At 47.6% G+C, this 20,514-nt stretch overlaps 3 protein-coding genes across 3 annotated transcripts in view; 1 reads left to right on the top strand and 2 right to left on the bottom strand.

The window, feature by feature from the left end:
• OBSCN (obscurin, cytoskeletal calmodulin and titin-interacting RhoGEF) overlaps window positions 1-4,968 on the top strand; it is a 185,984-nt gene extending 181,016 nt beyond the window's left edge. Inside the window, exons 115-121 of the mRNA XM_042802202.1 lie at window positions 74-244; window positions 1,530-1,650; window positions 2,317-2,556; window positions 3,221-3,444; window positions 3,864-3,939; window positions 4,429-4,578; window positions 4,715-4,968. Coding sequence (XP_042658136.1) covers window positions 74-244; window positions 1,530-1,650; window positions 2,317-2,556; window positions 3,221-3,444; window positions 3,864-3,939; window positions 4,429-4,578; window positions 4,715-4,892 — 1,160 coding nt within the window. The 3' untranslated portion in view covers window positions 4,893-4,968. The remainder of the gene's footprint in view (window positions 1-73; window positions 245-1,529; window positions 1,651-2,316; window positions 2,557-3,220; window positions 3,445-3,863; window positions 3,940-4,428; window positions 4,579-4,714) is intronic.
• A 5,670-nt stretch (window positions 4,969-10,638) lies between these two features.
• Window positions 10,639-12,186, bottom strand: LOC104358666 (5-beta-cholestane-3-alpha,7-alpha-diol 12-alpha-hydroxylase). The gene has a single exon (XM_009964292.3). The coding sequence runs from the start codon at window positions 12,169-12,171 to the stop codon at window positions 10,639-10,641; it is 1,533 nt and encodes a 510-aa protein (XP_009962594.3). The 5' UTR covers window positions 12,172-12,186.
• Window positions 12,187-13,937: 1,751 nt separating this feature from the next.
• On the bottom strand, window positions 13,938-20,253 carry ACKR2 (atypical chemokine receptor 2). Its single transcript, XM_009964293.3, is given in 5 exon segments — window positions 13,938-15,953; window positions 18,519-18,576; window positions 19,207-19,268; window positions 19,944-19,986; window positions 20,203-20,253. Coding segments are annotated over 5 exon segments (1,329 nt in total). The 3' UTR covers window positions 13,938-14,838.
• Window positions 20,254-20,514: the final 261 nt, after the last annotated feature.

Here is a 20,514-nt window from a genome sequence, read left to right as displayed (position 1 = left end):
AAAAAAAAAAAAACAAAATGGTGTAAGCATCTTAAATGAGCCCTAATCTCTTTTCTTTCTTTCCTTGGTTAAGATGGGGAGTGGATGACTCTTGCTTCTGACATTGCTGACTGCTGCTACTATGCCAAAAATCTCTCCAAGGGGTTTATCTACTGCTTCAGGATAGCCTGCACCAGTAAAGCAGGAATGGGGCCTTACAGCGACCCATCTGCCAAAGTGCAAATCACTGGGAAAGATCAAACGGGTAAGATCAAATGCCAAGAAAACATTGTGGGTTTCCTGCATCAAAACAATCACACCCTTTTGGATGAGGGTCCAGAGGTCGAGAGCAAGTGAATCAAGGCCAATTCCACTTGGTTCAGGGCGGTTTAAGGGCTTCCTCCTCTTTGGCTTTCTTATTTAAATTATTTTCTAAATCTGGACGCAGTTGGGGAATATGTGTAAATATATAACAAACAAATAATAAAATAATAGCGATATACAAATATCAATAATTTGTACATATATATAAAAATTTAATAATAAAATAAAAATCTGGAAACTGTAGACTGCCCACTGAAGACACACTCAGTTTTTCATGTGAGATCATGAGGAAACAGGTCCGGGCCAATGATTGTGTTACTGGAGGCACTGATCTATTGATATAGATCTGCCACTGGTGAAAGCCTGGGACGTACTCTTTGTTATGGACTCAGTCCTAAATTCAGTAGTTAATTTACATGTTATGGTGTTTGCTGCTGGGAATTATCACCCCACTGTGGTGCATTTCTCAGCTGTATTTTGTCTCTGAAATAAGGAAAGCTCAATTTACTATTTTTTTCACCTGTTTCAATACTTCATACTATTCACATGTTTTTAAAATTAAGAAATTCAAAACCTCAGAGCAAATACATCCTTGTAGCAAAGGAAGTATCCTTTCTGCCAAGAAGCGGAAGGGTGGTCTAACTGGAATTTCCTCCCAGTGGAGAGGATTATTCTGTAAAAAACAGTTCACAGAGATATTTTTAACTCACCCTAAATCCTCTGCTTTCCCTTGGCCCAGGATTCATTTGCATATCTCACTGTGCTCAGCATTTCCAAGCAGATGCTCTAATGTGTCATGGGATGCTTTAGTATTTCAGGGAGCGCTCAGACACAACCACAAGCCAGGACCAGAGCAACAAGTTTCAGCTGCTGCCCTAAAAGAAGTTTCTAATTCTTTGTCAGTGTCTTACCATGCCCTGATGAATTTTTATGTGAGAAGATGAGAACCAGGGGCTGAGAGGTTTGATATCATAGCACACAACATATAATCCACCCCATAGTCTGGAGTGGTCGCACGAGGGAATTACTGGGTGGACAGTCCAGAATCTGTTGCATTCAGATAGCGTTGGGTGCCACAGCTGGGAGACAACCTGCAGACTTGCCTGGAGAAAGTTCTGCTGTCGCCTTTGTCGTTGTTCATAGATAGTGGAGGGTGGCTCAGAGAGGCTCCAGTTCCCAGACAGAGGTGTTTTCCCATGTAATCCCTTGTTGTTTTTTCTCTGCAGAGCTTCGTGCTGCAATGGAGAACTTGCCATCGGCTGCTACTGAAGAAGAGAGCGAAATGATCACACCATCTGAGCCTTTCCCAACCTACCAGACCTATGCCTTCCAAACAGAGATCAAAAGGTAATGAATCCAGCTGAGCACTCAACCAGCCAGAGAGAAATGCTGTGTGTGGCTGGAGCCTAGAAAAGTCACTTTTACAAATGCACTGCTCACCTAGTGTCACAGTGTCGTGTTGAAAACACCTCCACAGCAATACATATGAGCCTGAGATCACTGGCTGAATGATCTTCATTTTGGTTTGGTAGGATTCAGGTGTGGATTTTCTGGGAGAGCAAAAGGGTCTCTGCTGGGCACCAGGACAGACCCTTAGTATATTGTGAAGTGACCCCAGGGCTATCAAAGGCTCCTCTCCTTGCTGCATAAACCTTTGCAGCTACCAGTTTCAGACATGGAGTTAGGATTCAACTTGAGATCTTCTTGAGAATCTAGCTAGAAGATAGGCACTTACTTCTGTTTCTAACAAGGGGTAGTTCTCTTGCTCAAGATAGGATGAGCCATGTTCTCTCTCTCCAAAGGAGTTCAGCTCTCACTCCTGCAATTTAAAGCGACTGTACAATTTAGAGACGCGAGAGGTTGTGCAAACTGTGACAATAGATGCAATAACTCCACATCGGGCATGGATGAAAAACACAGCATGGGATCCTGGTGGTTTTAAAGAATAGAAGCTCCTGGCTCTTCCAAGAGTAGCAGAGAGGTTTAACTTGCCCTTGTGTTCCTTTGTACCAGGGGGCGTTTCAGCATCGTCCGACAGTGCAGAGAAAAAGTGAGCGGCAAGACTTTAGCTGCTAAAATTATCCCTTACTGGCAAGAGGACAAGCAGACTGTGCTCCTGGAGTACCAAGTCCTGAGGAAGCTTCATCACACAAACATAGCTCAGCTGAAGGGAGCCTATGTCAGCCCACGGCACTTAGTGTTGATCCAGGAGATGTGTGTGGGACCAGAGCTACTCCACTCTTTGGCGTTACGGTAACAACAAGTGGAGGGAAGAGTTTTCCAGTCAGGGCTGGTGTAGGGAGAAAAACTCCTATTTCTTTCCCCTAGAAAACTGAATCATCTCTCTCCATCTGTTCCAGTGTGCTGTCATTGCACATGGGATTTGTGATGTATTTGTTCTGCAACCTCTTGTGACATAAAACAAATTACGTAAGTTTCCTACAAGGTTGGGGTAGAGGACATTCAGGGCCACCCAGTTGAGATGTTGAAAGCAGTTCACAGTAGTTTATATGAAACACCCTCTCCCATAACAAGGAGATTACTGTGGCTCAGAAAGCCTCACTTCTCCTCTATATTGTTTCTCACAATGGTAGAAAATGGATCTGCTGAAACCCGATGATTAAAGGAGAGGGAATGGTGGGCATCAAATCTGCATCTGGATTTCTGCACAACCACTGCTTTCTCTGACATGCAACTCTACATCCTCCTGAACTTCTTGCATCTGTAAACCTGACTCACAGTACAGAATGGCCTCTCCATATACAATAGATTTGCTAAATGAATAGAGTTGTTTCTTCTTGATTCTCAAGGGCCTCATGGGATGAGACATCCAGGGGAGGATGATCGTGAATGAAGAATGGTGTCCTTGGGCATGCAGATAGGACACCTCTGGTTTCTATCTCCTTTATTCTAACAGGACATCCTACTCAGAAGTGGAGGTCCGAGATTACCTGTGGCAGATCCTCAGTGCCATTGAGTACCTCCACACACACGACATCCTGCACTTGGATCTCAGATCTGAAAACATCATCATCACCGAGCCCAACCTGCTGAAACTCCTGGATTTTGGCAATGCACAGTTCTACACACAAGACAAAGTTATTACTATGGACAAGTGCATGGACTATGTTGAAACCATGGGTGAGTACAGAGTTTAGTAACAGCAACCTTGGCCTTGTATGCAATCTGTGGTAAACAGAAAGACAGACAGGGCCATTGGTCAAGGCAGCAGTTGGCCCCAGCAAGCAAAGTCTCCCAGGTGCTGCCCTCCAGCAACAGCCTGAGTTTGTGGGAACATCCACTGGTGACAGCCACCTCACTTGCAGACCACGAAGGACAGAGCCAGGGGCCACGGCCAACACTACTCTGGCCAGAACACACGTGTCCAGAGCTCAGGGTCCTGGTGTTCTCAATATTCTCTTACTCAACTAGCTTCTTGTACTAGAAGCTTTTTCTTCTTCACTCTTGGGAAGGTAGCAAAGCATAAAAGTACTCACTGCTTGTGTGCTGGTCTCAGTGCATTGGAGGGGAGCTGGGCTCACACCAGTTTGCTTTTCTAGCTCCAGAACTGCTGACAGAGCAAGGAGCCCTCCCGCAGACCGACATCTGGTCCGTCGGAATCACAGCCTTCATCATGTAAGTCAGTCTGTCATTCCCTGCCTTATGAGCAGCTTTAAAAGAGCAATTTCCGAGTCATCAACCAGGGGAGATGCATTGACTTGGAGAGTTAACCTCAGTTGTGCCCCGCTCTCCTTGGCCATGCACAGAAGGGTGTGTGATGGAGGGTATGGAGCTGGCTGCACCATGTCAGGATGCCCAGTCCCAGCAATGTCTCCAAAGTAGAGTAAGGAAGCTGTTTTATAACACAGAAATTTCTGCTGTTTCTCACTCAGACTCGTCTGTAAAGCTCCAATTTTACCCAAAAAAATTCAAATTACACCAAATGACAAAGCAGCAAAAGCCATGAAACCTGCTGAAGAACAGTGGCTTTTGGGGTTTTGTTTCTGGTATGATATCTCTGTGCATTATTATAACCCTCCTCTCACTGCTGGGTGGGAATTCATGGGAGAAGGAGCGTCTTAAGTGATGTCCTTCATGCTGATCAATTCTCTTCTTTTGGGGCAGGTTGAGTGCCAACTACCCTGTCAGCTCCGATGTAGCCTGTGAGTTTCTGAGAACAACCAGGAAGGGTAAAGTGAAGCTCACACGATGCTACGCGGGTCTCTCTGGGGGAGCAGTGTCCTTTCTCCAGAGCACGCTGTGTGCAAACCCCTGGTAAGATGGTGTCTGCTCTCCCAACAGCACAGTTGGTGCAGATCCTGGCTATTGCCTCTTCTTTCCCCCCAGTTCCAAGGAGCCTCCTCACCCAGCACACTTCCCTGACTGACTTTCTCACCTTTGTCTGTTCTAGGGGAAGGCCATCAGCCTCAGAGTGCCTTCAGAGCCCCTGGCTTCAAGAGACAGGTTTGGACAACAGGCAGCAAGCACTGGTTACCTTCCCCACCACCAAATTGAGGAATTTCCTCACCGAACGGGAAAAGAAAAGGGGCCTTCTGTGCTCCAAGTATGGCCTCATGATTGCGCAGTGACGTGGATGTGGCAACAGACAAGAATTGTCTCCCTCTCCCCTTCTGCACTTAGTGTTTGATACCAAATAGTCCTGCCAAGTTGCTGTGCATCAGCTGAGCTGGGGTAACTGGTCTCTGTGAATGAGATTTAGCGTAACTGAGCAAATTAATTCATATATGTGCATTGCTACAAGGTAAGGACAGAAATATAAACTGTTAACATGGCTCAGCTGACTAACAGTAACTTGACAGTATGTGTGTCACTTGGCTGCACACTCCCTGGAATGACCAGGGAAGGTTTCTGAACGGGACTAGCTACCAGCCCCAAGCACCTTTGCAAATCCTTCCCTGAGGTCAGAAAGACTCCATGAGTGCAAATTCTGGGCACTGACTTCTGCCCTTGGCCCCAGGATGTGATAACCAGACAAGCTTTCAGACGTTACCGCACTGCTCATTCCACAGTGACCACGACAGCAAGGTCTAAGTGGCTGGTGGGTTTCTCACCTGCCTCCAGTCCTAAAAGAACTCAATGACTAGTTACAAAGGGAAAATAGGGAAGAGTGAAGCACTTTTGGGGGGTAATATTAGACAGCAACATATCTTCAGGCTTCGGGTGTAGAGGTCCAACTAGATAAAGCCCTGAGCAACCTGCCCCAAGCCAATAGCTGACCTTGCTTTGAGAAGCATGTTGGTCTAGAGACTTCCTGAGTGCCCTCCCAACCTGACTTGTCCTGTGATCCTATGCCTCTGCCAAGTGCCAGAGGGAAGGCTGGAGTGGTGGGACTCTCATAGCTTCCATCAGCAGCCAGGCTCAGCATGTCACCTACCTGGCTAAGTTCTCCACCATCTCCATGGGCCTGACCCAAGATTAAGCACAGGGCTAAAAGAAGGCTCTTCCAGCTGTGCAGCAACGAGAGGCTTCAAAGGAAAGAGGTGTGTGTTGCGTGTGTGAGAGGGGTACCACAGACAAGATTTTAACCAGGGCTTTTCATACTCTGTGAGGAAATTCTTTCCTGCCCAAGTCACAAGAAACAAGGAGAGACAGTCTCCGTGAAAGCGGCCTTGTAGCTTGACTCTGGAGCACAAGGTGTGTATGGGGAGGATAACAGCAACAGAGTTTCCCAGTAACTGATGAACTGCACATCCTACTCCTTCAAGAGGCCGTAGCTTGCTTAGCTTTGAGAAAAGTTCTTGTTCTCCCGGGGGCCCAAGTTGACCCTGGGTATACCGTTCCACTTGGGCAGCCCAGCTCCTGCTCTCTTAGAGCCCAGTCCTCTGCTCAGCGAGCTGTGAGGCTCCATGGAGGTTCACCAGCACTGTCATGTCTGCAGAGCTGACCAAGCTAAAGTTTCAAGGCTTGAAAACACCAAAAAAAATGGGGCTTGGGGACAGGTACTTGAAATCTCCCATTAGACTTGAATGACAGTTACCCATCACATATGATCTTAGAGTAACCCCTCACCTGTTTGACTGTATATGGATTAATTATCTTAAAAACACGTTAAAGAACAAACATTCTTGAAGAAACCAAGCCATGGCTTGGTCTGTGGGCATCTCTGGGAAAGATGTTCCCTATGGCCAAGATGCTAGGACGTGGAGCATTGAGTTGTACGGCTTTCCCCACAAGCTGGGCTAGAACACGCTTGTGCACAAAGCCTTTCCCGAGCACACCCAAGCTGTCAGGCGGTGGTGTGAGTGGTTCATCGCAGCCTTGCTTTGCTCCCCATCAAAAATGCTCCCCCATTCTGCCTGGCTTCACTGCACTTGTGTCAGTATGTCCTGCCTGACAACAGGGTATTTCTGTATATGCTGTGACTCATGGGAATAACTTGGCCACCGGACAGTAAAGGCAGTAAATGCAATTGTGACCGTGACCTTGTTACGCGCCGATGTTGTACCACTAAGAGGTGCTGCCACTTTGAAGCCGGGCTGCTCTTCTCTGGGGAGTGCACAGGCACATCTACCAGGGGGTGTGGCAGCAGGGTCACCTGCAAAAGCTGTGTGTTTTAATTCTTAAAAAAAATCCCGAACTTTCGCGTTCCTCTTTCTCCTTCAAAATCTGCTTTCCTTTCCAATGGATGGTGTTAGCTGTGTCATTGCCTTGTACTTATAATCTCGGTATTCCTTTGAGTTTCTCTGAAGTGAATGTTGTATCTATTGGTGCCGCTGAGTTTCTTCGATTTTCCTTATGAGCAGCAGTAAGTCGAGGCTTTCTCAGAGCTGTATCTGGCTGTGTTTAGAGGAACAAGAATGGGACAACAGTTCCTAATGCATTACAGTTTAATACTAGAAGTGATGTTGTTTAACCAGGGGTGGTCTTCTACAACACATTTAACCTGTATTGCTCCAAACCTGAAGCATGCAGCATCATGACTCCTTCCCTTGCACAGTGTGCAGAGCAGGAATTGTAACTGAGAGCAGAGGAACTTTCACCGTGCTGTGAGAGCAGGCACTGACTCAATAGATTGTAAAGCTTTGAATGTCAAAGTAATATTGCCTTCACTACCCACTACAGAAGAGAAAACCAAGGTTTTAGGGCCAGACTCCATGCTCAGTTCTCTTGGGTGATAGAGGAGTTACACAAGACAGACACTGTCATGAGGTCTGGCCCCCAAATAAACATTTCAAGACCCTGGATTCCTTCCAATTTAACTTCTTTTATAAATCAAATAAGGTTTCTATTAGCACAGGCTAGTTCTTTACTCTTACTGGTACATTTTGGAATGGAAAGCTCAGTGCCAGGGGACAACCCATCTAAGAATAAAATTTAATTGCAGGTTAACTCATTTGGAGCTTCCATACTCTTCCATATATGACTCAAATTAAGTGGTTTTGTTGTTTTTTTTTTTTTTTTTTTTCCTTTTTTGCTTCTCACAACTGCATGCATTTGAGCATGTCTGAAGTCTTTTATAGACTCAATACTGTCTGGTTAAATAAACCATTCTGACAAGGAAGTAAAGTCAGATTTTTCTGCTGAATCACTGTCATCGTCCTCATTTTTACATCCGTTTCCCAAGCCCAGTCTATGTTTGTGCAGCACCCATCTCTCACCCCTCAGCTCTGACCTGGAGTCCCTACCAGTGATGACCACAAATATACACTGTGCATTACAATCTTCAAACAATAAAAACCAGCAAACAATCTTCATGCAAACCATCCACACAGAAAATCCTCATGCTAAAGCCTTGGAGTGAAGACACTGCTTGGCCAGGACATCACTACAGCTCTGACCTGCCCAGCTACCCCAAGGCATTGCTGGGCATGGTTCGGAGCTGGCAAAGACCAAACCATTCAACAGAACGTGGGAAGAGGTCCAGCTTATATCATGGTACCAGAGCAAAGAAATGAACCCACAGGTGACAAAAAAGAGGTGAGAGCTGTAGAGGGAACATGGAAGTTGTGAAAAGGTGCTGGAATTGTTAATGAGAATATTAACTGTCACAGTCAAGCCTTGTGCAGTTGCAAGTAGTTTTTGGTTTTTCTTGGCTCTGGCACAGCTGCTTGATAGTTTCTGCCTGAATTTCTACCACTGCAAGATCTGGGCTAATGCCCAGTCTGCAATACAGGGTAGTTTGCCCTCCGCATGCAGTTACAACATAACCCTGTCTTTTGCAGAACAAAGCAGAATCTGGCTTTGATGTTTGGACACATGTGAAAATGTTTGAGTTTCATTCCTCGGTCATATATAATCTCTAAAGTCCAAGGTTAGTGTCGCTGTTGAAATCAATCCACTGTCTTCTGCACAGGTAAGGCTGTGATTTAACTTCTGTTAAATCTGATGTTGTCAAAACCCTAATTATTGAAAGGGAAAAAAAAGAAAAACAGAGCTTGTAGAGCAAAGTTATATCCTGCATTGGATCCAGTGGATAAAACAGAGATGTCTGGGGGCTCATAAGGTCACAGTGGCTGCAGCCTGTAAAGGATTTAGGCTGCTTTCTCACACTCCACTTTGGTTTTCTAGCCCCTTCGCATCACCCCATCGCATCCCTTAAAGCCTCCTTGGGCTTTTGCAGAGGATGGGGTCTAAATTGGGGGGGGGGGGAGGGGGGTGCACTTTCCAATAAGCAGCTTCTGGGAACACCATCGGCCCATGGAGCTTGAGGGAGAGGATGGAGGACCATTAAGATGCTAGGAGCTCACCCCCCCCCCCCCCCCCCAAAGGCTCAGGCACTGCACCCCAGCCAGCCATCTCCTCACGGGAGCACAGACCTGTTCCCAACTAGCAGTCAGAGTCCAAAATTTCTGGGCTTGTGCAATGACTTGGGTTAAAGCTGGGAGCTGGTTTGGTGCTGCAGGGGATCCTGTCTCAGCTGTATGTAGCCACGCTCCAGTGGTGTTACAGTCGGTGGGATGAATTCAGACACACATACACGGAGACATTTTTTTTTTATCTCCAGAAACTATACACAAGACACAGGGCTTGGATGCACAACCTCCTGCAGGCCTGGAAAAGCAGGAGACCCCATGCATTCCTAACTCACAGATATACATGAAAATGGTATTGAAGGTTATTAGTGATGTTTGCAATGACCTTCTCCCACCGGTGTGCTAAATGAGATAGGCAAGATCTGTCCTTTTCTTAAAGGTGAAATGGGAAGGAGCTGTTGGTATGTCCTTGCTCAGTACATCCCACCTCTGCTCCCTTTGGGGCTCTCACCAGATACAAGAAGGGGATTATAGATAAGACAGTTTGAAAACTCCAATGAAATTCTTACGTCTCTGGAGAGTATATTTCTTCTCTGACCTTCCAGGAGCTTACTACAAGCTGATGCCATCCTGCCAGTGACACTTCATGTGGAAAATAAATGTATTGGTAAGGACCTGATAAAAAAAATAATGCAGACCCAATGCTGGCATGCAGCTGGGCTCAATCCCCGGCCAAATCACTTATTTGCCAGCTCATCTGACCTGATCTTTGCTTGCACACCTGCTTGCACACTAGTGCCAACTGCTGGCACCACAGACACATGGGCCCCTCTGGATTTATGGACTTGAATTTAAGGAAAGGAATTTAATAAGACAATAGGGAAGATTGTGCTGATTAGGTGCAGCGTGTGACCAGAGGAATGTACGGACCAGCCACCTATTTACTCACAACAAGCCCTTTTTATCCCCTTATCCCTCTATTTTCCTCCCCAAATCACCTAAACCCCTCCTTTTCCCCACTTTTGTTCCTCCCCTAAACATCCCACCATAAGACTTGTGTAATCCCAAAACGCTCTTTCCCCTGCACACCATAAGACGTGTCCCTTCCCTCGACAGCAATCCCCCCTTAGTGCAGATGGTGATCCGGAGAGCTGCTCCCGGTGACACATCTCAACGGGTCTCACACCGGGATCGTGGGGCTGATGGCTCTGCTGGGACAGTCCTGGGAGGGACCTGGACAAAATACTCATTCCTAAGAGGTCCTTAATTTGGGTTCCCACCTGCCAATATGCCCCTGTGCTCCTTCGGGCTTGTGCAGATGGCTTTCTGATGGGCTGATGCCCCTCGTGATGGGGCTGGAGTAGCCTGACAGGGTACTATTTGTCTCTTTATGCGCCTTTGTTGGTGTGCAGATGAGCTTTTACCACATAACCCAACACCACAATAACCAGAGACGCAGAGCAGCGATACGTGTGAAGGAGGTAAAGAGAAAGGCCATGATAACCATTAAGCAAACAAGATCATATTAGTGTTGGCGCCACACCGATCTGATAACCATGGGATCGTGCAATTTCTTTCACAGATAACACCGGAACAAACAACGCAACAAGGATTTCTCAAATTAAAAGCGTAGCCGGTATCTGAACCAAACGTCATGAACAGGCTGCATCGTCCCGAATCCCCAGCGGCTGACATCCATCGCTGGGATCTCCTCTTCTCTGTTGACCAGCTCCAGGTCATAGTGACTCAGCATTAAGAATACAAACAGTTTCATTTCAGCAGCAGCGAAGAACCGCCCGGGACAGATGGATACTCCTGCCCCCCAAGGCATGTTTAAGTATTTTAGCCTCTTTCCATTTCTGTAGAAATCTTTTTTGGTGGCATCTGGGTTTATGAAGCGGTCGTACCTAAATTCATGAGGCTTGGGGTGAATTTCTGGGTTCATCTGTACAGAGATGTGTGGGAACAGAGCCACCCTGTCTCCTTTGCGGAGAGTGTACTCTGTCCCGCTGCTAGTCTTAAGGCTGGTGTCCTGGAGGACAGCTCTGACCAGTATTGGGGCTGCAACCAGCCTCAGGGTCTCCTCCAGAGCACTGTCCAGAAGAGGAGTCTGTTTTAACATCTCCCTAGTGATGCTAATTGATGGGCTCCCTGGCTTCACTTCTTGGCCATTCTCCCTCAAGACTTTATCAACCTCATTCTTCACAGCCTTCATAGCTTCTGGATGTTTCATTAGATACAAGAGGAGCCAGAAGGCAGTTGGGCCCGTATTTCCTTGGGATGCCCAGAGGAGCATAAACATGAAACGATCCCGCATGTACTCAGGGACACCGCTTTCTGCCAGAAGCTGGTCTTGATCACTTATCCACCCACTGATATTGTCCTTCTGCCAGATCTTCTTCACAGACAGCATGCTCCAGAAGTGCTTCTTCAGCTGTTCAGCTTCTCTTTTGTCCTTGGGAGGCAACACAGCGTAGGCCAGGCGAGGGAAGAGGCGGTCATACTTCCGAAACTCGTAGTACAGCTGGTTGGAGTGGATACGATCTTGTTCATCAGCTTTCTCCTTGTTATCTGCCCCTTGGTGTGGCTCAGTTCCATACAGAGACAGGTACCCGGCTCTGAAGACAATGTTGTAGCAGTAGTGGAAGAGGCTATCCTCTTGCCACACTCGCTTCTCCCCTCCCGAGCTCAGATTGAAAAGCATCAGCTTCTGAAAGTTCTCCATCGTAGCTTGTGTTAAGACAGTGAGTCCATCTCCCATCAGATGCTTCATGCTTGATGCATGAACTATGCTTTGGCTGTATTCCGTGGTCTTGTAGCCAAAAACCTGCAGGACCAGTTTAGATGCAAAAGTCCTAAAGTCTAGTTTAGATCGTGATTCCTTCACAATGGCTCCAAAGCAGAAGGGGTCCATCACAAAGGTGAAGTAATAGCCTCCGATCAGCACTGTGAAAATATCCCCATGTTTTTTCTGCATCCTTTTTAGAAACTCTAGGCTGTCCTTTCTGAAATCCAGCACATAACCCAGCCAGGGAATGGTACCTTTGTCCAGAGGTGGCTCATTGGGTCTCTGTCTCCGAAACATGCCCAGGAGGTAGAGCCCACCAAGCAGCGACGCTATCAAGGTAGAGAGGAGAATCACCCACAGCGCCATGAGAGCTCTGCAGCCGTCCGGGAGCTTGGACTGGAGCTAGGTTGGGGCAGGAACGTGCTTTTTATTCCCATCCACCGGCTGATATGCAGATGCACAGCTGACAACTTCTGTCCCCATTGGCAGAAATTGTTTGCCTTTCCCTGTGAAGCTCTCCAGTGTGTACTTCTCCCTTGATGAACAGAGATTTTTAAGGTGGAAGGTATGTTGTAATCAAGTTGGAGTTACCCAGCTGCTGTGTCAGGTGGATGAGTTTTGACATGTGCTCTGCAGAATCTTAAGCAAATTCCCTTTTCTAGGCTTCATGGAGCCCAGTTTTTGAAACAGAAGGTTCAGAGAATTTCACTCAGTGATTTCTGCCTTTAAGACCAGGCGATGGACACACGCTGCAGGCTGAAAAATTTAGAGGAAGAGTAGATGTTGGAAATGCTACTGGAAGTTAGCTCAGGACCAGTGAAAGGGGGTTACAGCTGAGTTAATTTGGTCTCAAAAGTCAAGAGAAAGAAAGGTCTCCAACATTTTGATGTTCTCCAACACACATAAGTACCCCATAAGTTCTTTGCCAATGAACAGTGCAAGCGCTGTTAACCCATACGAGGGCAAAACAAAGCAGGTCTGCTTCCCCCGTGAGCGATGAGGACTTGAACCAGTTGCATTTGCTCTGCACCAGATGAGTCTGGAGTCTGCAAACAGCCAAGCCTACCTCCTGGCTGGAGAGCAGTGGCACCCAGATGAATGACAGCACTTTCTTCTGTGCCGATGCACGCACACCCGATGCTCGGCAGCTGCAAATCAGTCGCGTCCCCTCCAGCCAGCGGAGCCTCTGCCCTCCTGCTCCCACCCCTGTACCTGGCGCTTTCACCTATCTTCCCTTCTGCTTCTCGACCTCTCCTCCTCCCCACTCTGCAGAAAGGGTTCGGGGATAACACCAGGGACCCCGTGTCCCATCTGGCACCGTGCCCCTGGGTGCTGCCACGCTGATCTACGCAGCCAGTCACCGCAGCCTCCGCCCCAGCCGCTGGTGCTTGGACCTCGCAGCACCCTCACGTAGGATGGAGTGACATTATATGGAAAGAAAATTAAGAAGTATTTAATAATTTGATAGCATAGACTGCTGCGAGCAGGTGCAAGGCACGCCGTTCACACACAACCAGCCCCTTTTATACCCCTATTTCCCCCCCCCCTTGTCCTTCCCCTGAGCATCCCATCATAAATTTTGCACAGTCCCACAAGCTGTCCTCTGTATGGGATCACAATCTTGATCTTAAGTTTTTGCTTCCCAGCTGCTCTGCCCTTCCACATTCCCTCCCAGTGACCTGACCCGTGGATTGAAGGCCATGTCACAGCATCAGCTAAATATTTATTCTGGCTTTTTTTTTTTTTTTTAAAGCAAAGCTCCCAGCCTTGCCATTTGGGAAACATGCTGTAGCAATGCTGGCAAGAAAAATAACAGCAACGAAAACAAAGCCACCTTTCTTGATCAAGCCAAAGCCCTTCTCAATCCAGTAACCTTGTCTAGCAATAAAATCAAGGTGATGAGTGTTTTCTCTTTTATTATTAATTTTAATTTGTACAGTTCTAGGCAACTCCCATGCTCAATAGGTTTCCAGGCTGAAAAGGGCCCATTTAAGGTTCAAGAGTATTTGGGGTGAATAGTATCTTTAAATAAAGGTCAGCAAACTACTGACATTGAACTGTAAAGATACACTGGGTAATAAGGGTTGGCTAACAGCTATCTGTGCTCTTCTGTTCGAGGCCATGCTCTCACTCTGTGGTGTTGCAAAGCCACTATTTACATCAAATGCAGTATCCATGGATCCTTTTTATCTTGTCAAAATGGACCTTTGGGAAAGCAAATAGCTTCACCACTGTTCTGCTGAGACCATATTTTTTCTCTTTCTCATTGCTTGTTAGTGGTTTGAACTTTGTTGCTGATCGAACTGATCTCAAATCACTTGCTGATCGAACTGATCTCTAATCAAGGATCTGTCCTGTGGAAAGACGGACTTTCCCGTTTAGCAGACCTGAGTGTGGCACAGCTCATCGTGACAGAAGAACCCATCATTGGTCAGACAACTCAGATTAAAGGTGCCTAATTCCTCCCATTGTCTCTCCTGGTAGACAAAGGGATGAGTCCAGTTGAACACATCTACCTGGCAGATGGCAAAAGCCAGGAGAAGCAAAGCCACCCCCCCAGGCTGGCCTTCTGGCCACCCGTGTCCAGCCTGATGGATGAGTGTGGCAAATCCATTCCCCAGCCCACACGACAAGCTGGAGGGATAATGGGATCACTCTCTACCATCAGATCCTTTGGGATCTATGAGGGAGAAGTTCTGCACAAGTTTGAGTTTGCATTTTTAAGGGCACAACATCTAGATAAGCTGTTCCTTCATCCACTAATGACTCAAATATTCCAGACAGGACCCAGGCTTCTCCCCTGAGTGTAAACCCAGGGCAATCCTTTTATAATAATGCCAGTTACAACAAAAACAAATTCCACGCATATTTTTTTCCAATTCCAACATGGAAAATCCTCATCTCGCTGCTGGCGTTAGGATGAAATATCTGGTTACGCAGGGCTGTGGGCTCACACCAACTCCATCGCATGGCCAGGATCAGTAAAATACAGCAGAGGGGGCATACACATAACGTAAATAATGTCAATATTTGTCATGCATTTGTGATGCTCAACATTTCTATCTCAGCTGCGTATCTGCTGCAAGACTGGCTTGTCTGTGAGGGCTGGATGTCAAAGGAAGCTCTTCTCCTGAAAATGGCCTGAGGGATCTTCCATAAAAATAACCTGAATCTTTTTTTCACAAAAGCATAGAGCAAGGGGTTAAGACAGCAGTGGACAAAGGACAAACTCTCCGTGATCTGCATGGCATAGTCCAATTGCCTACTGATTTCACAGCTCCTGAGCACACCGACATCTTGTAGGGAGTGAAGGATGAGGACAATGTTGTAAGGGGACCACAGGACAAAGAAAACACCCACCAGAGTAAAGACTAAGCAGAGTGCTTTCCTTGAGCCAGGCATCTGAGACACGGTGAGGACACACGCTATGCGGGAATAGCAGAACATCATGAAGAGGAAGGGGAAAAGGAAACCCAGGATGTTTTGAATGACCCGAAAGACAACTTTCCAAAATAAATGTTTCTGGCCATAATCATGGGCACATACGATGGTTTTGTTACGGATTTGCCTTGTGCTGGTGAAGAGGCCATCAGGAATGGAGAGAAGTATGGAAAGGACCCACACTGCCAACAAGACGAGGATTGACTTCCTCCGTGTCATGGAGCTGTGAGGAGAGGAAGCATGAACTACCTGCAGATACATGTCCAGACTCATGCAGCTCACAAAAAAGATACCACTGTAGAAATTCACAGTGTACATGGCACTTAAGATCGGGCACAGTATGTCCCAGGTCACCCACTGAGAAACGTGGAGAGCCCAAAAAGGAAGGGTTAGTAGCAAGAAGAAGTCTGAAACCACCAGGTTCAGCAGATACACCTCAGTCATCTTCTTTTTCTTCCTGATGTACATAACGAGGACAATAACCAGGAGGGCATTCCCGGCCAACCCGACCAGGAAGACCACAGTGTAAAAAGATGGCAAGAATACTCTGCTAAAGGAGAGTACCTCTTCTTTTGTGCAGAGGCTATACTGCATGTAATCCTCCACATCCATGTACTCGTAGGGGTAGTCACTCGTATTGGCAGCATCCAGCAAGGGGTCAGCGGTTGTTGTTGACACCTTTGAAGCTGTGTTTGACAAGTGGCTGCCTAGGAGCAAAAGACAAGTGAAGGGGATCAAAATGTTGTTCCGATCCACATGGGAAAGGCAAACATCACATCACGGAGGCTTCTCCTCTAGCTCATAGGTTTAAATTTCTGCCACCTTCTGCTAAGTATTTTGCGTCCTGAACTCCTCGGCCTTTGCCTACGGCATGGGGACAGCTGTCTATACGTACATATATAAAAAATAATTCTGGTTTCCTTACTGTGACACATTAAAACTTGGATGTAAATGACCTGATATAACTCATCACTTCCTCCTGACACCACTGCAAGCTTTTGAGGAAGTTTCTGGTCTAATTTATGGGAAATCCACCACCACACCTCGCTGTGAACTGCTTTAGATTCACCCGGAACACCACTGAGGAATCGGCATCTCAATTTCCCATGAAGCAGAACCTGCCACCAGCACCTTTATGTTAGTGAGGCTTCTCTCAGAGGTGAAATGTTGAACATATCACTGTTCCTGGTGGGACACTGACCACTCTCCATGCCAGCTCTAGGACACCAAGCCATGGATTCTTTTAAAAGGTAAGTGGAAAATATTGAATCATACTGTGTTGGGTTTGGGTGTAGCAGGGTTTTGGGAGTGGGGGAGAGGGCTACAAATGTGGCTCCTGTGAGAAGCTTCTAGAAGCTCCCCCAGCTCCAAGTTGGACCTGCCTCTGGCCAAGGCTGAACCAACTAGCGATGGTGGCTGTGCCTCTGTAATAACATATTTAAGAAGGCGAACCTGAGAGGAGGAGTGGGAGTTGTGAGGGAGATACCTCTACAAACACTGAGGTCAGTGGAAGAAAGGAGGAGGAGGAAGGGGAAGTGTGACAGAGCAGAGACCCCCCCTTCAGCCCATGCTGAGAGGGTGGGCTGTCCCCTTGCCACCCATGGAGGTCACCGGTGGAGCAGATGCCCGCCTGCAGCCCGTGGAGGACCCCACACCAGAGCAGGTGGATGTGCCCAGAGAAGGCCGGGACTCTGTGGGAAGCCCGTGCTGGAGCAGCCTGTTGCTGGGAGGACTACAGCCCACGGCAGGGACCCACGCTGGAGCAGTTCATGAAGAGCTGCAGCCTGTGGGGAAGGACTGATGTCAGAGAGGTTTGCGGAGAACTGTCTCCAGTGAGTAGGATCCCACGCTGGAACAGCGGAAGAGTGTGAAGAGTCCTCCCCCTGAGGAGGAAGGAGCAGTAGAAACAAAAGGTGATGAACTGACCACAACCTCCCTTTCCCTGCCCCCATGAGCTGCTGGAGGTGAGGAGGTAGAGAAATTGGGAGGAAAGATGAGCCCAGGAAGAAGGGAGAGGTAGGGGGAAGGTGTTTTTAAGATGTGGTTGTATTTCTCCCTGTCCTACTCTGTTTGATTGATAAAGTGGCAGTGGTGGTGGTCAAATTAAATTGATGTTCTTTTCCTTTCCCAATCAAGTCTGTCTTTTGCCCATGGCCATAATTGGTGACTCATCCCTCCCTATCCTTGTCTCAATCCCTGAGCTTTTCATTTGATTTTCCCCTCCCCATCCTCGAGGAGGAAGGAGTGAGCGAGTGGCTGCGTGGTGCTCAGTTGTCTTCTGGGCTTAAACCACGACACATGTAATTTTAGAATCATAGAACCATAGGAAAGTTTGGGTAGGAAGGGACCTTAAAAATAATTTAGTTCCAACCCCACTGCCACAGGCAGGGACACCTTCCTCTAGACCAGGTTGCTCAAAGCCTTATACAAAATAAGGACATGTAGACACCAGAATCAACTCCTGAATTGAGGTTAGAGGTAGAGGTAGAGATTTAGCTGGAGGGATGTTGCTGGACTCGATCCTGTGTGAGACAAGGCGTGGGTTGAAACCCTGCTGATCAAGGCGGGCTGTGTAGTTGGTCATTCCCCGGGACTCCAGGCTGGTGTCAGTGTTTAGACAGCTGCAACCCAGATTTCAGGAAATGATGACTGATGTGGAGAGCTTCCTACTTCTGAAGTATGATTTTCGGGAAAAAAAAAAAAAAAAAAAAAAAACCAACACAAAACCACCACACAAGAGCACTACCTGGGTTTCATCCTCCAAAAGCCATCCAAACTGGGCAATGGCTGTCGCTGAAGACCCCAGCTCCCACAATGGGAGACGGGATCTGCCTGAGCCACCTCCTGTTGGTACCATGAAGGTTAATGTGGGGTTTAAAAATCAAGACTAATTTCCAGGCTCTGACAGCAAGCCAGGGCTGTCACAGGGAAAAAAATAGTACAAATTCCCCTCCTAAAACACACTGGGTTTCAGTCATGGCCAAAGCTGCCTTGCTCTCCTTGAGGACTTGTTTCTCCCACTGCCCCAGAGACCCGCAGCCACCGAGGAATGAGAAAATGAAGCTGCTGGACCCTGATTGTGCTACGCATCCAAGGGAGGGCATACCCCATGGTGGCTCTGTAACTTCGAGGGACGGCTCCCTTCCCACAAACACCCCAGGAAAGGGGAGCCCCTCCTCCCCAAGCAGGTTAAGCAAAGCACCTGAGGCTTGGAGTGAGGTGCTGAGATACTTGCGGGTGTGAAGCCATAAGGGGTGAAGCTGTGGACATACCTGTTGCGGTCCTATGTCTAAAATTGCTTAAATACCCATTCCAGGCAATTCTAGGTGGCTGAAAATAAAAGAGAAGAAAATTTCGTTTGGATTTACATGTTTTTTTGCTGTCTCACAGTTCTTTGGGGAGTGCTCCAGGGCACTTCAGACAGAGCAACCATAGAGAGGAGGGATCTGCCATGGGAGAGTGCCAGAAAAAAAACTTTTCTGGGAATGAGCTTTTTGGGCTTTTTTTCTGTTTCATATTTTGAAGGAAATTCATCCTTAGCCATATACAGTTTTGACTACACCTTCAAGAGGGAACCAAATCTGCCCACATTTCTGATCGCAACAACACCGAGCAAGACTCTTAAACACCTTCCCCCCCTACACGCCCTCTGCACCCACATCAGGACAAGCCATTCCCCGAATTTCCAGTTCTGGGTGTGTTCCAGGACACCACAATGCTTTTTCTCCCTCTGGTGCATCCTCCCCATGCCATATAACACTGGCACTAACATTCACATCCCCATCCCCTTGCTGATAGCAGAGAACTGATGAATGCAACATAGGCTGAGCTCACAAATTAATCCCAAGCCTGCTCAAGCACTGGCGCTTGTGAGCTGGCTAACTTTCAAGAAGAAAAGAGAACCTCTCCAGGTTTCTCATGCAGCTTTGTCTACAAGCAAGAAGCAGAAAATGCACTTACAGGAGCTTCTCCTGTTCCCATGCTGCCAGAGGCTTGAATCAGGTTTTTAGGAACTTCTGTTACTTATGTAAGAGGATGGGCAGGAAATGAACTCAGTGTGACTTCCCTGGTTTTGTTTCGTCTTTCCTGGTTTTGATAAGTGGGTGACAGCACTGGAGGAATCATCTCCAGGCTGTGTCTGAGCACGTGTCCCTCTACAACATATACAGCTGGTGCCTTCACCCAGAGTTGGGCTTTGCCACTTGAGATACCCATCAGGACCACAGTGTCTTCTGCCACGGCTGCCGCAGGGAGCCAGCACCTCTCCTTCACAAATACAACCTGCTCTTGCATAGCTCAACTCAAGCACCTGCTGGGGACAGGCAGAGCTGCTGGGACCGAGGACCCACGTCAGCACAACGTGAAGATGACTGGTGGAGCCTGTGTGCCCCCAGCATGCACAGGCTGGGTGGTGAGAGCACCCACAGAATAGTCTGAAGTAGGTTTTTTTCTGCACTGTGTCAGATGAAGGTCACCCAGTCAAGCACATAGACCAGCCACTCGCTTAAAGATAACCAGCAGGTCCATGTCCTTCTGCTGTTGGGGGCCCCCGAGCTGAACACATCCACTCTGCCCACCTCCCAACTCTCCCGGGCAGGATCTCAGTGCTTGGTCTCTGCACTAAGAGACTCCCGGGGTGATACTCCGATGTAGAAATCTGCATTTTTTCCAGGAAATCTGAATAAGCCACGTGTTACGTGGATGCTGCAGAATCCTCATTCCCTGCAAGAACAGCAAAAGCTACCAGAGGGGACATGGTTGGGGCTGGCGGGCGTTGGTAGCTCCGTGGGGACAATCACATTTTTGCAGGCAGTGGCAAAACCTTGCACATGGTACCAGAATAAGGAGCTTGTGGTCATGGTTGACTGTGCAGAGATCGAGCACAGCAGGGATGTGGTAGGCATCCTGGCAGAGAGATGTTTTGGGGACAGCTTCATGGCACGCCCCTTCGCTCACCTGTCAAAGGTGTCTCTGATAAAGCGGTTTATTGGAGAGGTTTTAGAGCATCACTGTTGGTGGGTGGTCACCCTCCAGCTTGTTTCAGTCTCACCAGCTAATGGGGCCATGGGGAACACCCTGAGCATGCCAAGGCCATCCCTCACACCAACCCTGGTGCTCTTTATAAACCCTAAACTGCCCTGGTAAAAATGGGAGAAGACAGCAGCAAGGATGGCTACAGCTCTGCATCCAACCTGCCCCACGGTAGGTAGGTACACATAGAAAAAGATGTTATTTTTACTCGTTTCCATGTTGCCATCATCAACTGGT

This window comes from Tyto alba, unplaced genomic scaffold (assembly GCF_018691265.1).
Source record: "Tyto alba isolate M040663 unplaced genomic scaffold, T.alba_DEE_v4.0 Super-Scaffold_38, whole genome shotgun sequence".
Lineage (NCBI taxonomy): Eukaryota > Metazoa > Chordata > Aves > Strigiformes > Tytonidae > Tyto > Tyto alba.
The sequence above is the reverse complement of the archived record's forward strand: the minus strand, read 5'-3'. Positions and strand labels throughout refer to the sequence as shown.

Excerpts from the sequence above, each read along its gene's own strand:
- LOC104358666 (XM_009964292.3), bottom strand. The coding sequence starts at position 12,171 with ATGGCGCTGTGGGTGATTCTCCTCTCTACCTTGATAGCGTCGCTGCTT.